Source organism: Manis pentadactyla, chromosome 15, assembly GCF_030020395.1.
Source record: "Manis pentadactyla isolate mManPen7 chromosome 15, mManPen7.hap1, whole genome shotgun sequence".
Taxonomy (NCBI): Eukaryota; Metazoa; Chordata; class Mammalia; order Pholidota; family Manidae; genus Manis; species Manis pentadactyla.
Window position 1 is genome coordinate 55,735,950 of NC_080033.1, and position 17,464 is coordinate 55,753,413.

The 17,464-nt window shown below is 37.0% G+C and overlaps 1 protein-coding gene across 4 annotated transcripts in view; it reads left to right on the forward strand.

Annotated features, from left to right (window-relative positions):
* Positions 1–17,464, forward strand: part of NFATC3 (nuclear factor of activated T cells 3) — a 134,024-nt gene that overhangs the window by 99,969 nt on the left and 16,591 nt on the right. For all 4 annotated transcript variants that reach the window (XM_057492831.1, XM_057492832.1, XM_036897546.2 and 1 more), the window contains one exon: positions 6,231–7,232. In XM_057492831.1, the coding sequence (XP_057348814.1) occupies positions 6,231–7,232 (1,002 nt within the window). The remainder of the gene's footprint in view (positions 1–6,230; positions 7,233–17,464) is intronic.

The following is a 17,464-nucleotide window of genomic DNA, read 5'->3' on the forward strand; positions in this document are numbered from 1 at the left end:
ATAAAGTGAGGGAAAACATTCCAGACAAAGGCAGCAGTATCTGCAAAGGCTTGTGACTGGTTGGAGCATGGAGTATTAAAAGAATTTTAAGAAGTGAGCTTTAACAGGGAGGTGACAGATCAAATTTGTGTTTCAAGAATCATTTTCCCTACAGTTTTTAAAATATCAAATTGACGTGTTGTACACCTTAAATTTATACGATATGTCAATATATTCAATAAATTTTTTCAGTTTAGAATCATTTTCCTCATACTTATAAGGTGTCAGCGACCAATTTGTCTTCTCAAATTACTAAGTCTGGAGAATGATTTGTATGGGAGAGGCCCAAGAAGCTTAAAAAAGTGATTCAGATAGCTAGAGTGTTTTGAATTTACAGAGAAGAGAGCATCAGTGATGATAAAGAATATTTGGTTACTGAGAAAGGTGGAAAGGGATAGGATTTAAAGTAGTTGGGATAGGCCTTAGATGGGAGAGGGAACAGGAGGAACGGTGAAGATGAACAAGAGGGAGATATATTAGGAAAGTTTGTAGATTTGGTAGAGAGTTCAGGGTATTTCCAAAAAATTAGATAGTGTCAATTTTTTTTTTCTGTAAAGAATGACATGAATGAAGTCTCCTATGTGAGCAGAGGTGAGTGGGTGATTTGGCATCTACAATTGGAGAGTGTAAAAAAGTTTGAAATAGTTTTGTAAAGAGGGGAAAGAGTAAATTACCACAGAAACCTAGTAGAATTCTAGGCATGACTGAAGGGCACCTTTGATGTTGAAGTTCTTGAATTTATAGATACTAACTAGCCCTGCTGTATAACTTTCTTAAGCAGCACCCAAGATTCTTCAAGACAAGTGTCATAATATGGCTAGTGAGGCTCCTCCAGGCTGAGATTTCCTAAAAACATACAGTCTAAGAGTGTTATCAACAGCTGTTGAGATGGGGGGCTGTAGCATATAATCTGAATAAGGAGGGAGAAGAGGGCTTCTGGGATTGGAGAAAAAAGAAAGCAGTAGGACCAGCAGATTAGAAGTTTTTATTACTACCATCAGAGTAGTTGGTAGTAAACGAAGAGGCAAAGAGAAAGGAGAAAATACAATGCCTTCATATTATCGGCTTGCAAATTGGGAGGACAACCTAAAGTCAGAATCCTAGAGGGCATTACATATGAGAATGGAAACCAGTGGGGCCCCAGAGTGCAGAGAGAATATTGAATTGGACTACAGCTGTCTTCACTGGCCTTATGGTTGACAGAATACAAATTAGGTGTCTCACACTAATAGAAGGAAGAATGGACATACAGAAGTGTTTGGACAGTCCTTGTTCTGGTTGATTACTGTCTTTTCTGTGTAGCATTTGGCTTTTCATATTTTTCTAAAATGAAATTTTGAATAAAAATATTACAAAAACATACACATTACTGTGAATTTTTGTTTTTAAAAAAATTTGTGAAGTATTTTAAAACACCCAAATCCTCTTTTACTCTGAAACTGTCATTCTATCCTTCTAGATCTTTCTGACCCAGATATAGACATAACTTTTAAAAAATAGAAATGGGACCAAACTGTATATTCTGTATATACTAATTTTGTAACTTGAACATTTTTATTTTTCCTCATCAGTTGGTAGGGTTTTACAGAATTTTAATAGCTTCTTAGTATTTTTCTCTATGACCCAGTCTTTATATTAGAGTTATTTTGTTTGTCTTATTAATTTGTCTGAATTTAGCCTTTTGTGTATGTTTGTGGCAAATAATTCCTTTTTAAATTTTAGTTATAAAAGTTTTAGATATTCGTGAGTTGCTTATTTTTTATTAAAGGATCTGTAAATTTACCTTTTTGGCAACCCCCTGGCAATAGGGATCTGACCAATATCAATATCCAGTGGAGGAATAATCATTAATTACAAATGGCTGATTCTTTTAAATTTTGAGTTCTTTTTAGAAATTGTATTTAGCATTATTTGTGTCACAGTCAGTACACTTTATAAAATGAAGACAGTTTGTAGCATCTGTGTATGATTCACAAATTACCCTAGCCACAGATGGTAATAAAGCACACAGCCTTTCCCTAGTGGTGCTCCTAAACTTCTGCCAAGCCTCTAGCTTCAGAACTTCAGATGTGGGAGCCCCCACCCCCACTCAAGCATCCTGAAGCTGTCGAAAGAATGTACCTGAAGCCCAACAGAAGTTATTTGTCCTGAAAGTACCACCTGAGCTCTGGTTTTAGAATAATGGGGCTTTTAGCGACAGTGTTAGAGCCAAACTCTTATGTGTAGTATTTTGCCTGTGGGAAGGTAAATTATGTGATTTAAGTAGTTGATTGGATAGAATTAGAATTACTTTTGGATTGTGGTTGGGGGAGAAACTGGTCTTATAGTCAGGAGTTCAGCTCTCAGCTCTGCCACAGACAGTACCCACTGATTAACCTCTGTAAAGTGAGGATATATATAGCAATTGTTTTTAAATTGTGTTTTCTTCCATAAAATGTTATGCAAAAAATATATAAAAAAGGATGAAAATTAGCTTTAGGTGCTCGGTTTATACTGGTAGAGTAAGTAGAGAGAGCTGTAGCAATTTCTATAATTCATCTCATTCTAGATATCATAAGGTCTCTTTAATGATATTTCTCTCCAAACAAGAATAAATTACCATAGACCAGCAGTGAGAGCTTCCTGTGGTTTGGTCAGGTTGGGTTCTAAATGCCTTATAGCCAAAAAGAGTGGTGTTTGATTTGGCAGAATGGAAAATACACTCAGTTTAGCAAAGCAGAACTCTCAATCTGGGTACCCAGATGTGGGTCAGGAACATAGAAATAAAGATTGGATAATGCAAAAGAGATGGATGTTATGCTGTGATTTTCCATCTCTTTGTAGGGCTGTGATAACCAACCACTTACCTAACCAAGCAGGGCCCCACCTGCTCCACTCAGTATTAATTAGGGATGAGAATATGCCTTCTTGGATATTCTCCCTTACTTTGAAATGTGGAGATAGGATTCACTGTAGGAACTGAGGTAGAAGATGAAAAAAAGCATCCAGTGGTCCAGGGGAAAATGTCTAGTCCTGCCAAAGTCAAAAGAAAAGTAAGTACATTAGGACATTAGACAGGTTAGGATCCAGTAGATGCAGTGAACCATACTTGAAATACCTAAGCAAGAATCAGAAACTGGATGGAGGCTGGCTCAGGTATATGAGCATTGGTAGTAGAAGCAACAAGAAAATTGGTGATACACCTTTCTTTCTGTCCTTGGGTTGTTGCCTCACTGTTATGGATAGGCTAACCAGTTGCCAGATTTAGAGGATAAAGCAGATAAATAAATAATAAGCTCATACTGTTCTTGCTAGGAAGCCAGAGTAAAGTGTAGAACTCAGATGCATCCCCAAACAAGTGCTTCATTTACTCCTCTTCTACAATAAAATACACTATTAGGGCTATCTTAATTTTTACCTTATTTTCCTCAGTTTGATAACATGCTTATGTGAAGAGACTTGTATTTAGCAAGGGTTTAGTAAATGGTCAAATGCAATTTGACCTTGCTTTGTGTCTCACTGTTAATTTCTTTGACGTAAAGTGAAGTGCTTATATTTTGAGAAGATCATGAAATTTTTAATGATGTTAATTAGTAGTACAAATTTGGGAGGAACAATGAGATGTGAATTCTGGAAAATTATTTCTAAATGAGTTGTAGCACTTCAATGAGAAGCTAAAATAGATAATTTTTAGAAAAGTGGACTGAAAGGCCTGCCAAGAGAAACAATAAAGTCAACTGTTTGAATAGACAATAAATTAACTGATGGTTCTTTTTTTGTTTTGATATACATATTAAATAAAATAAGCAAAATGCACTGATTCCTACTTTGAGCAGTCCTTTCATCAGGTAGACTCATCCTAAATCATGGATCTGCTACCTTTTTTTTTAATGGCTGGTATTCATAGCCTCTGCTTGCTTGTTGGAATGGTGAAGTGGAATCAACCTTGGTAATATAGTATACCGCAGTGATTAAAAGCATGAACTTTAGCGGTAGAAAAACCTGGGCTCAAGTCCTTGTGATGCCACTTAACTGCTATGAGAGCTTAGTGTCTTTAATCTCCTCTTCAATATACTCATCCATAAGGCAGGGATAATAATAATCCCTATGTCATGGTGTAAGTTAGGACTTGCAGTTAAAAGACAAACCCAATTCAAACTTGCTTAACAAAAAATGACATGTAACTGGGAGAGTGACTGTAATGTTGGCTTCAGCATGCTTCAGCTCAAGCAGTGTTGCCACAGGGCTTAGACTTGTTCTTCATATAAACACTACTTTTCTTTCTGTTGTCTTTTCTCTTAGACAGACTTTAACCACATGGCATCTCTAGGTTTGTTTCATCTTCATAATTAGCAATCCTATAGAAAGGAACCAGAAAACACACACACACACACACACACACACCAAACACACACCCACACCCACATCACACATCTAGATGAATCCCAGGGTCATACTCAAATTTCTGGTTCAGTCTTGTTGAGTTCTTTACGTGATCTGGATATGTGATTCTCCAAAGTTACTAATTTTGATGAAGTCTAATTTATGCCTTTTGTTGTTGCCTGTGCTTTTGATTTCATACTTAAAAACCCACTGCCAGTACAATGTCATGAAGCTTTTGCCCGTTGTTTATTTATTTCTTCTAAGTTTAACTTTTATGTTTAGGTCTTTGATCCACTTGAGTTAATTTTCATGTATGATGTCAGGTAAGATTCCATCTTCATTATTCTGAAGGTGATATCCAGTGTGTTTTGTCCCAGCACCATTTGTTGAAGAGACTGTTCTTTTCCCATTAAAAGGTCTTGGCACCCTTGTTTAAAGAGCAGTTGACTATATATATGAGGGTTTGTTTCTAGGCTCTCTATTTCTATTCCATTAGTCTATATTTCTATCCTTATGTCAGAACCAGTGTTTTCATTACTGCAGTTTTGTAGTAAATTTTGAAATTAGGAAGTGTGAATCTTCTATCTTTGTTCTATTTTCCAGATTATTTTGGCTATTTGAAGTCCCTTGAGGTTCTATATGAATTTTAGGATGAGTTTTTCTATTTTTACAAGAAGCATTGTTGGGATTTTAATAAGGATTTCACTGAATCTGAAAATTGTTTTGGGAAGTACTATATTCTTAAGAATCAAGTCTTCCAATCCATGAAACTGGGATGTCTTTCCATGTATATAGGTCTTTAATTTCTTTAGCAGTGTTTTATGGTTTTTAGTGTATAATACCTTCCTTGGTTAAATTTATTCCTAAATTATTTTGATGCTATTGTAAATGGAATTGTTTTCTTGATTTCCTTTTCAGATTGTTTATTGCTAGTTTATAGAAAAAGAACTGATTTTTGCATGTTGATTTTATATCTTGTAACTTTTGTTGAATTTATTAGTTCGAATAAGTTTTTTCTGGATTCCAGTATTGCTTTTAACCCCCCCATTATTCCTTTTGTAATATGGAACTGATGATGGTTGAGGATCAGATGAGATACATGTGAAAACCACTGTAAACTAAAAGCTCTATGAATGTCAGGTTCATGATTTCGAGTATATGAGATAATGTGAAAACCTGGGTGCTGGTAGATTTCAGATCAGAGATATCAAATTCAAAGCTTTTTTATTAGGCATAGAGTTTTTGGCAATTTAAAAAATTATTTATTGAAAATAGGTAATACATAAATACCTGGTAAAAAAAAAATATTTAAAAGGCACAGAAACTTACATAGTAAAAAGTAAATCTCCTATCTCCCAGTCACCTAACTTTCCTTCCCAGCAGTAAACCCAGCAGCTCTCAGTTTCATATGCGTCCTTCCAGAGATAGCCATACATATATAAGCAAAAACATGTATATGTATATATGCATATATATGTACACACACACAATATTTTACATGAATTGTGACTTAGGCACATTGTTCTGCAACTCACTTTTTTTTAGTCGCTTAGCAACATGTCTTAGAGATCTTGCCACATCACTTTGTGAAGGTTCATGCACTATTGTTGCTATTTGTTAACTTGAATACTTTTAGAGCAATATCATTCCTTATTGTCTTGTGCTTGCTGACTTCACGTATTTTATGTTATCTGCCTTCCTTGAAGGCATTTGAGTTTTCAAACCCTGGCTGAGATGCATGCTATAGTTGTGTAGCCTAAAATGAAGGCCTTTTGTGGGTATTTTATGTATTATGTAATTAACATTTGCTTTAATCACTTCCTTTTTAGTTCTGATGAAGCAAGAACACAGAGAGGAGATTGACTTGTCTTCAGTTCCATCATTGTCTGTGCCTCATCCTGCCCAAACCCAGAGGCCTTCCTCAGATACAGGACACCCATGTGGCAGTGTACTGTCAGCACAGAGAAGCTTGGTTTGTCCCATCCAGCAAACATATGCATCCATGGTAACCTCATCCCATCTGCCACAGTTGCAGTGTAGGGATGAGAGTGCTGGTAAAGAACAGCATATGATGCCTTCTTCAGTTGTTCACCAGCCTTTTCAAGTCACACCAACACCTACTGCGGGGTCTTCCTATCAGCCTATGCAAACTAATCTGTACAATGGACCAACTTGTCTTCCTATTAATGCTGCCTCTAGTCAAGAATTTGATACAGTTTTGTTTCAGCAGGATGCAGCGCTTCCTAGCTTAATAAATATTAGCTGTCAACCACCATCCATACCTTTTCATTCTTCAAATTCAGGCTCAACAGGACATCTCTTAGCCCACACACCTCATTCAGTGCAGACTCTGCCTCATCTGCAGTCAATGGGGTACCACTGTTCAAGCACAGGACAAAGATCTCTTTCTTCTCCAGTGGCTGACCCAGTCACAGGTCAGCCTTCTTCTCAGTTACAACCCATTACATATGGTCCTTCACATTCAGGGTCTGCTACAACAGTTTCCCCAGCAGCCTCTCATCCCTTGGCCAGTTCACCACTTTCTGGGCCACCGTCTCCTCAGCTCCAGCCTATGCCTTACCAATCTCCTAGCTCAGGAACTGCCTCATCACCATCTCTAGCCACCAGAATGCATTCTGGACAGCACTCTACTCAAGCACAAAGTACAGGCCAGGGAGGTCTTTCGGCAACTTCATCATTAATATGTCACAGTCTGTGTGATCCAACTTCATTTCCACCTGATGAGACAACTGTGAACATTAAACCTGAACCTGAAGAGCAGGAACCTAACTTTTCAACAGTTGGTCTACAGGACATCACTTTAGATGATGGTAAGTTCATCTTTGTGTTCTTGAAGCAGTGAAGATTACCATGGATGGCTTATTAGCTAATGGTTGAGCTTTTTGATAAGGTGTTGTTACTAGAAATATGTTAATATATGACTGAGAAAAGACATTAAAATCTATGCTTTACAGTGTATTTTACTACTAGTATCAGTTGCAAAGGGTGAGACTTTGAGTGATAACCTGCCACCTGTTTGTGATGAATCTGAACACAGGAGATTTATTGGTCATTCTCTTTTCTAGAGAATATAGTGGGGTCACAGTGTCTAGAGAGTGGAATTCAGGGGCATTAATTCAGTAAATACTGCTGAATGCTATCCATTTGCAAGGTATAGAGCTAGATACTGGGAATACTAAGAATTATTAAGATAGAGTTCCTGTTCTTAAGGACACTCACACAAGTAAAGAACCTGTTCCTCTGTGACCCTGCCAGCTGCTGAGTCAGATAATGGTCATGGTGCAAGAACAGACTTGGTTTGCTGCTGCTGATACAGCTGTTGGTACCAGGATAAAAAAAAAGCTATTTATATAAATGTAGCAAGTTGGTAGGTAGAATTTCTGTTTTTATGAAATCAATAAATTACAGAACATACTCTGGGATTTTAGCTATTTCAATAATTGAAAATCACCCAAGATAAGATTTTCAGGAAATAATTTTAGAGTTTATCCTTAGCTTTATCATTTATGGGGTTGTGATTTTTATTTAAATAGGAATTCAGTGAAAGCTACCTGTAATTACTGTCCAGAATGAAAATTTGAAAGATTCTGAAATATGGATATATAGAATTTTAGATCCCTCTCTGACACTGTATTAATCTGTAGAAAAGTATTTCTAGGTCAGCAATCTCCTTCATGCATCTAGAGAGGCTGAATTTCCTACGTAGTTGTAAAGGAGATCAAGCAGAGGGATGTGAAAGATTCTGTAAGAAGGGTTCAGTAGAGCTTCTGTGGTAAGATGACATTTGAAGCCAGACTTGGAGGACACGTATATTTTCAGTAAATGGGGATCAGAGGGCAAATCAAACAACAGAAACAGAAACATAGAGCTTTGTCTGGGAAAACATGAATCTGTGGTTGGAGGACAAATGGCATACATAGTAAAGGATGGCTTTCAAAACCAGAAGGTGATGTGCCAGGTCATTTGTGTATAAACAGAAGGTATAGTGTAAACTGAAACAATGCCTACAATTTGCATAGCATTTTCCCATCTGTTATTTAATGTTATCCTTACTAATCCTCTGTCTCTGAGGGTAGGTAGTGATGTTTAGAGAATTGGGCTTTCTGAAAGTCACACAACTTATAAGTATATCACATCTAAGTCCACTCTTTTTCAATCTCTTTTTAATCTGGTCTTTTTCTTGCAGCACTAAGCTGTCTCCCAGCAATAGCACTCTGTGCTAGAGGAGATCCCCTAAGCTTTTTTTAATTCCTAGAGAATTGTAGAACAATCTTCAGGAATGCATATGCAGAATTTCACTGCATGAACACATGTTCACAACTGTGTCTGATATGTCACATTGTGTTGGGAGTACTTGAGGGCTCTGGTATTAAGTGTCTTGCTGTTCTCTTTATGCACAGCAGGCCTAGGGGTCACTGCTTACTTAATAATGATAAACACCAGGTAGAGAGGAAGCTACGAATTTGATGCAGAACAGATAAGAAGTGAATAAAGGATTTTCCAAATACATGTAGGCTTTTAAAATTACCTGTTCATTCTCTTGGCAGTTTTAACTAATTGACTATTCATACTGCTTTTAAGGTTTATATTTAGAATTTTAATCCCTGAAACAATAACTGAGACCGTGAGTGATAACCTAATGCCCATTTGTGATGGAACTGAAGACATGAGATTTATTGAGCAGATCTCAAAGGGTATTCCAGCTCATTTTCTTCCCAAATGAAGGTATTTTCTCTTCTAGAGTGAGACCAAAGCTGGAACCTGCTCTTTGTAATTTACCACAGATTGAATGATTTGGGTGTGGGGCTGGGAGTGGAGGGCAACAAATTGGAACGTCTAGGAAAGTTTTGTGAAAATTTTCCTTTTGAAAATGTGAAGATGTTTTGCAAAAATGGAGAATCTAGAAACATGATTTCTATGAGGGCAAGTATCAAAGCAGTTGCATTTTTGTTCCCTTCATTGTGTAGGGCACATGATCAAAAGAAGTTCCTAGATGTAGCCCCACAGAGGACACAGACTGGCTCTTGAACTCCCTCATTGCCACCTATCAGGTGATTTGATAGAAGCTCAGTGATGCTAGCAGTAATTAAAGAGAGAGAACATCCTTCACACTCTTGGGCATCTCAGATCATTAGATGTGTAATTTTTGTAATTGCATTTTTGATGCTTGCTTTGAACTCTAAAGTGAATTTTTTTGTTGGCCAAAAATTTTTTTTGACTCATTGATTATTTTATTTGGACTTGCCCCTGAAGGTAAAATTCTAAGCGCTTAGAATAACTGCACTTCTGCAAGCTTTTAATATAAATTTATTCAAAAACCACAACAACATAGCTCACAAGCCTTGAAATCCCTAGCATTTAAACATCCCCTTTTTGGTTATCTTCAAAAGTAAGCCACAAACATGCCAAAAACAGATTAGGGGCACTCATAGTGAACTTTGCAGTTAGACTGAGTGCAGGTTTTATTTTAACTTTTCTGTATTGTGTTAAGTATTAAGTACACAGTAATTTCTACTGTACATTATCAGAAGACACAGTAATTTTTTTAAATGTTTGCTGTGTTAAATATACTTAAGTAATCCTAACAACTTTTGTTAATCCTGTTTCTGTTTTATATTTATCCCCCTCTATGTTTCTTACCAAATTAAAGATAAAACACAAATGAAATACCCCTTTTATTTTTGAAGTTTTAAAGTAAAATGGACTCTGTCAGGAACCATTCAAGCATTACTTGACCGTTCACTTTTAGAAATGGGGATATTAATACCTTAATGTTGTATTATGGATTCAGTACATTTAATAGTGTACCTCACCTCAGCAATTCAAGACTTATTACAGATCTGGAAACACTCTAATACAACTTCCTCATTTTATAGCTAAAGAATCTTTAGTGTTACAGAGCCTGAGATATTCATCTAGGGTAACACAGGAGTTAATAGAGTGAAGACTAAAACCCAGGTCTCCTGACTCCTAATTCAGTACTCTAGAAGTTTGTCCAATAGCTGCAGCATGTTTCTCATCAGTCTTTGGGTTGAGACTGTGGATGTAGAGCAAGCAGAATAGATGAAGAAAATGTCATTTTCTCCGTAGGGCCTTGGTTTGAGAGGAGTCAGGGCAATCCTAAGATTATAGATTCTCAATATAGGTGAAGATTTAAAGGCTCTCGACTCCATCCTCCTTTTTTATCTTGGAGTTCATACTTTATTACCTCTAGTGATGTTATATTCCTGTGTGTCTCCTCCTCTCCAGCTTCTTTGGAACATCTCAGGGCCTTTTGAGTTTCAGCTACCCTTGTTTTATGTGGGCTCTAATGCCTCTGGAATCATGCAGAACAAACCCAGTCCTTCTTCTGTAATAACCCTTCTGTAATGATCTCTTTCCCAGTCTTAAGAACACTAAAACACTCCAGCAACTTTGCCCTTCCCTCACCTTCACCAGCATGGTAATTCCCCTCGGCTTGTTTCCAGTTGGTATTTTAGTTCCTTTTCATGTGCACTCTAGCCAGCTCAGAGTGGATTGGGACTGTCACCTTCCTTGTTCAGAAGACTCTGTTTTATCAGTATGGCCTCAGATAAGGGATTTTCTTAGCTCAGTCTTGCTGTTGAATTAAGTGAGGCAGTCATAAGTACTATAAATCACATCCTTTCCGCTCCCTGCCAGTTTCCCATAGGTTTTGGTATATGTTGTTTTTGGACACAGGTCTCAACTTTGCAGTCATCTTTGTTCAGTTTCATTGAGGTAATTTCGGCCCTTCATACCAAACCATCCGAGCTCAGTAGAGTCCCAGAAGTGTTTCTCTGTTTCAGAGTAGTGAGGCTTCCTCCTCACAGGGTATTCCTTGGGGTAATAACAGTAGCTGAATACTAACCTTTACCAACAGATGTTCTCTTTCAAGCAGTCCCCATTGGAAGTCTGTGATATATGCTTAACCAATTAATTCAAAATTACTTCTGCTACTTGCTTTTTCTTTGATACCTACATGTACCCTTTCCCCTACTTGAAAAAGTGGTTCTACATCTTTTAGTGAGTTTTTACTCATATTACAATTTGTATGCCTACAGCTATAATTTTTCCTGAACATCTCTTTGCATTATCATGAATATGTCCCAGTTTTGGACCAAGTGATATACATTAAAACATTACAGAAATACAGAAATTGTCATAGTTGTGTTTTAAGCATTTTAATTAAGATTATAGTATTGTTAAACTAGATTGTCTTAGATCTTTAAATACCAGCCCATTTGTGATTGAGCTGATTCCAGTTACACTTCCCATCTAGAGTCCCTCACTTCCCTCTTGTTGTTCTTTGTTCACAAACTAACAGCTGCAGTCGCAGCTCTTCAGCAGAGAAGAGGGTACATGTTAAATATAGCCTGACCTGCTGCTGTGGTGAAAACTGACACTGCCATTTGCAGGCTCTGTGCAGTAACATGCTGATCCGAATGTAGGGCAATTGCTAATTTGACTGTAAACAGGGACCCTAGACATGACCTCAGCTGCTGCAGTTCTGTTACATAGGTGGCAAGCAAAAGAGCCTGCTTTCATGTAGTCAGGGAATGATAAACACAAGATTCAGATGGTTGTCTTGGAGTGGGGAGCAGGAAGCTCGTTTGGAAGAGCAGAGAGGTAAATACTATTGTCAGTGTTCTAGTCCACCTGTTCAATACTCACTGCACTGGTGTTTACTGTATTTAAATAAAACAAAAGAAAGCCATGCCACTGGTAAGAGTGGGTCACAAATGGGGTGTTTATTCACTTAGAGGCAATAGGGTGAAAGGAGGTATATAATACTGAACTTTCTCCTTTAACTGGGACTCTGGGCAATTGATGAATCCTCTTCTGGAAAGCATACGTATACTATCCAGCCTCAAACATTTATGATGAATAATTCCAGAAGCAGAATGTTTCCTTAAATAACGCCCATGCAGGCTTTGGATCGTGGTTTATGCAGAATGGACCATGATGGGAATCCAGGACCTTAGACACAACCACCCTTGGACATATTAATAAGAGCATTTAATTTCAGATCCAATAGAGCAAGGGCAAGCATTTGACATATTTTATTTCATATATCAAGTGTGTCTGTGTATCTCTATGGACACAATTGTACCCTATTTGGACAAAAATTTTCTTTGACTCAGCTTGACATTAAAATTTATACATAGCTGGGAAAAATTCAAGAGATGCTGCCGCTAAGTAACCAGCATATATCATGGCATATCAAAAGTCTTCAAAATAAGTTCACTTCAAAAATTATATTGTAAAACAATTAATGAAATATGGTTACTTTCTTGATGATAAAACATTGTTTTGTGCTAGGCACTTTGCTAGTAGCTCATTAGCTCTACCCAACAATCTGTGAAAAGTGAATTATTAGTCTTATTTTTAGAAATATGGCTTAGAGGGATTAAGCACTTTCCCAGTGTTATGTGGCCACAGAGAGACTGGTATTTGTATCCAAGTCTGTCGAAATTTAGATTGTCTCACATGTGTTTAGTGGTTTCTGAAATAGCTATAAGTGATGATACAATCTTACTTCTATAAACATAACAAACAGAGTAACTTTATGGTATTTGCTATGTATAAGATACAAAGCCAGTGTCTAAAGATATATTCTATTTTAGAATTCGTATCCTGTTTTTGAGTTCCTTTGAAGATGGGTTATTCACAGGGAAAAAAATATTTTAAATGAGAGAGAAATAATTTGAGGCTCCAATTCAACTTTTGTGGTTTAGTGGCAGTTCTCTGGTTTTGCGTCACAAAATTACCTCTTGCCAGAAATCTTAGCTTTTGATAGAATTTAGATAAATATACTCAAACAGCTCTTCTCTGTTTGAAATATGTCTTTTTATTAAAAAAAAAACACTTCTGAAGTCTGCCATTAGACTGTCTACCTGGGCAAGAGAAAAAAATATGAAACTCTAAATTGTGGTGGAAGATACGGTAGGGTTGGGAGTGATGGTTACAGGTATTCTAGCTTTGTATCTACAAGAACATGGAACAAATAAGTCCTCTATAATCATATGATTTATTTAAAAGCATTTGTATATGATTTTATATAGAATGGGAGTTTCTCATTTTATTTGGGTTTCTAAGATAATAAATCATTGTTTTAAAAAGTCATATATTCATGTATTAAAAATACTAAAGATGCAACACAGTACACAGTGAAAAGTCTCTCTACTGGGTACCTGGTTATCCTCTGTATGTGCAGTTAGTGTTACCAGGGTCCTGACTGTTACTCCAGAGCTATTTCTAAACAATTGTGTATATTTTTTCTCTTGTTTTTTACTACCATATTATGTTACTATTGTGCATTTTGCATTTTTCATATTTTAAATCTTGGGAATTTTTCTGTACTGTAACATGAAAAAACTTCCTTGGATAATTCTAGGATTAAAACACATTCCTTTTTAAAATCTTGGAAATGGTGGTATGCATGCTGGGATGAATTTGAAGCTATTCATCTTATATATGTGTGTATATATATATATTTTTTTTGGTATCATTAATCTAATCTACAATTACATGAAAGACATTATGTTTACTAGGCTCCCCCCTTCACCAAGTCCCCCCTACATACCCCTTCACAGTCACTGTCCATCAGCATAGTAAGATGCTGTAGACTCACTACTTGTCTTCTCTGTGTTGCACAGCCCTCCCCGTGCCCCCCACTACACTATACATGCTAATCATAATGCCCCCTTTCTTTTTCCCTGCCCTTATCCCCCCCTTCACACCCATCCTTCCCAGTCCCTTTCCCTTTGGTAACTGTTAGTCCATTCTTGGGTTCTGTGATTCTGCTGCTGTTTTGTTCCTTCAGTTTTCCTTTGTTCTTATACTCCACATATGAGTGAAATCATTTGGTACTTGTCTTTCTCCGCCTGGCTTATTTCACTGAGCATAATACCCTCTAGCTCCATCCATGTTGTTGCAAATGGTAGGATCTGTTTTTTTCTAATAGCTGAGTAATATTCCATTGTGTATATGTACCACCTCTTCTTTATCCATTCATCTACTGATGGGCACTTAGGTTGCTTCCATATCTTGGCTATTGTAAATAGTGCAGCGATAAACATAGGGGTGCATCTGTCTTTTTCAAACTGGAGTGCTGCATTCTTAGGGTAAATTCCTAGAAGTGGAATTCCTGGGTCAAATGGTATTTCTATTTTGAGCATTTTGAGGAACCTCCATACTGCTTTCCACAATGGTTGAACTAATTTACATTCCCACCAGCAGTGAGGAGGGTTCCCCTTTCTCCACAACCTCGCCAACATTTGTTGTTGTTTGTCTTTTGGATGGTAGCCGTCCTTACTGGTGTGAGGTGATATCTCATTGTGGTTTTAATTTTCATTTCTCTGATGACAAGCGATGTGGAGCATCTTTTCATGTGTCTGTTGGCCATCTGAATTTCTTCTTTAGAGAACTGTCTATTCAGTTCCTCTGCCCATGTTTTAATTGGATTATTTGCTTTTTGTTTGTTGAGGTGCGTGAGCTCTTTATATATTTTGGATGTCAACCCTTTATCGGATCTGTCATTTATGAATATATTCTCCCATACTGTAGGATACCTTTTTGTTCTATTCATGGTGTCCTTTGCTTTACAGAAGCTTTTCAGCTTGATATAGTCCCACTTGTTCATTTTTGCTTTTGTTTCCCTTGCCTGGGGAGATATGTTCAAGAAGAGGTCACTCATGTTTATGTCTAAGAGATTTTTGCCTATGTTTTTTTCTAAGAGTTTTATGGTTTCATGACTTAGGTTCAAGTCTTTGATCCATTTTGAATTTACTTTTGTGTATGGGGTTAGAGAGTGATCCAGTTTCATTCTCTTACATGTAGCTGTCCAGTTTTGCCAGCATCATCTGTTGAAGAGACTGTCATTTCCCCACTGTATGTCCATGGCTCCTTTATCGAATATTAGTTGACCGTATATGTTTGGGTTAATGTTTGGAGTCTCTATTCTGTTCCACTGGTCTGTGGCTCTGTTCTTGTGCCAGCACCAAATTGTCTTCATTACTGTGGCTTTGTAGTAGAGCTTGAAGTTGGGGAGCGAGATCCCCCCCACTTTATTCTTCCTTCTCAGGATTGCTTTCACTATTCGGGACCTTTGGTGTTTCCATATGAATTTTTGAACTATTTGTTCCAGTTCATTGAAGAATGCTGTTGCTAATTTGATAGGAATTGCATCGAATTTGTATATTGTTTTGGGCGGGATGGCCATTTTGACAATATTAATTCTTCCTAGCCAAGAGCATGGGATGAGTTTCCATTTGTTAGTGACCTCTTTAATTTCTCTTAAGAGTGTCTTATAGTTTTCAGGGTATAGGTCTTTCACTTCCTTGGTTAGGTTTATTCCTAGGTATTTTATTCTTTTTGATGCTATTGTGAATGGAATTGTTTTCCTGATTTCTCTTTCTACTAGTTCATTGTTAGTGTATAGGAAAGCCACAGATTTTTGTGTGTTAATTTTGTATCCTGCAACTTTGCTGAAATCTGATATTAGTTCTAGTAATTTTGGAGTGGAGTCTTTAGGGTTTTTTATGTACAATATCATGTCATCTTCAAATAGTGACAATTTAACTTCTTCTTTACCAATCTGGATTCCTCGTATTTCTTTGTTTTGTCTGATTGCCGTGGCTAGGACCTCCAGTACTATGTTGAATAACAGTGGGGAGAGTGGATATCCCTGTCTTGTTCCCGATCTCAGAGGAAAAGCTTTCAGCTTCTCGCTGTTCATTATGATGTTGGCTGTGGGTTTATCATATATGGCCTTTATTATGTTGAGGTACTTGCCCTCTATGTCCATTTTGTTGAGAGTTTTTATCATGAATGGATGTTGAATTTTGTTGATGCTTTTTCAGCATCTATGGAGATGATCATGTGGTTTTTGTCCTTCTTTTTGTTGATGTGGTGGATGATGTTGATGGACTTTCGAATGTTGTACCATCCTTGCATCCCTGGGATGAATCCCACTTGGTCATGGTGTATGAACCTTTTGATGTATTTTTGAATTTGGTTTGCCAATATTTTGTTGAGTATTTTTACATCTACGTTCATCAGGGATATTGGTCTGTAGTTTTCCTTTTTGGTGGGGTCTTTGCCTGGTTTTGATATTAGGGTGATGTTGGCTTCATAGAATGAGTTTGGGAGTGTTCCCTCCTCTTCTATTTTTTGGAAAACTTTAAGGAGAATGGGTGTTATGTCTTCTCTGTATGTCTGATAAAATTCTGAGGTAAATCCATCTGGCCCAGGGGTTTTGTTCTTGGGTAGTTTTTTGATTACCGCTTCAATTTCGTTGCTGGTAATTGGTCTGTTTAGATTTTCTGTTTCTTTCTGGGTCAGTCTTGGAAGGTTGTATTTTTCTAGGAAGTTGTCCATTTCTCCTAGGTTTTCCAGCTTGTTAGCATATAGGTTTACATAGTATTCTCTAATAATTCTTTGTATTTCTGTGGGGTCCGTTGTGATTTTTCCTTTCTCATTTCTGATTCTGTTGATGTGTGTTGATTCTCTTTTACTCTTAATAAGTCTGGCTAGAGGCTTATCTATTTTGTTTATTCTCTCAAAGAACCAGCTCTTGGTTTCATTGATTTTTTCTATTGTTTTATTCTTCTCAATTTTATTTATTTCTTCTCTGATCTTTATTATGTCCCTCCTTCTGCTGACCTTAGGCCTCATTTGTTCTTCTTTTTCCAGTTTCGATAGTTGTGACATTAGACTATTCATTTGGGATTGTTCTTCATTCTTTAAATATGCCTGGATTGCTATATACTTTCCTCTTAAGACTGCTTTCGCTGAGTCCCACAGTAGTTGGGGCTTTGTGTTGTTGTTGTCATTTGTTTCTATATATTGCTGGATCTCCATTTTAATTTGGTTGTTGATCCATTGATTATTTAGGAGCATGTTGTTAAGCCTCCATGTGTTTGTGAGCCTTTTTGCTTTCTTTGTACAATTTATTTCTAGTTTTGTACCTTTGTGTTCTGAAAAGTTGGTTGGTAGGATTTCAATCTTTTGGAATTTACTGAGGCTCTTTTTGTGGCCTAGT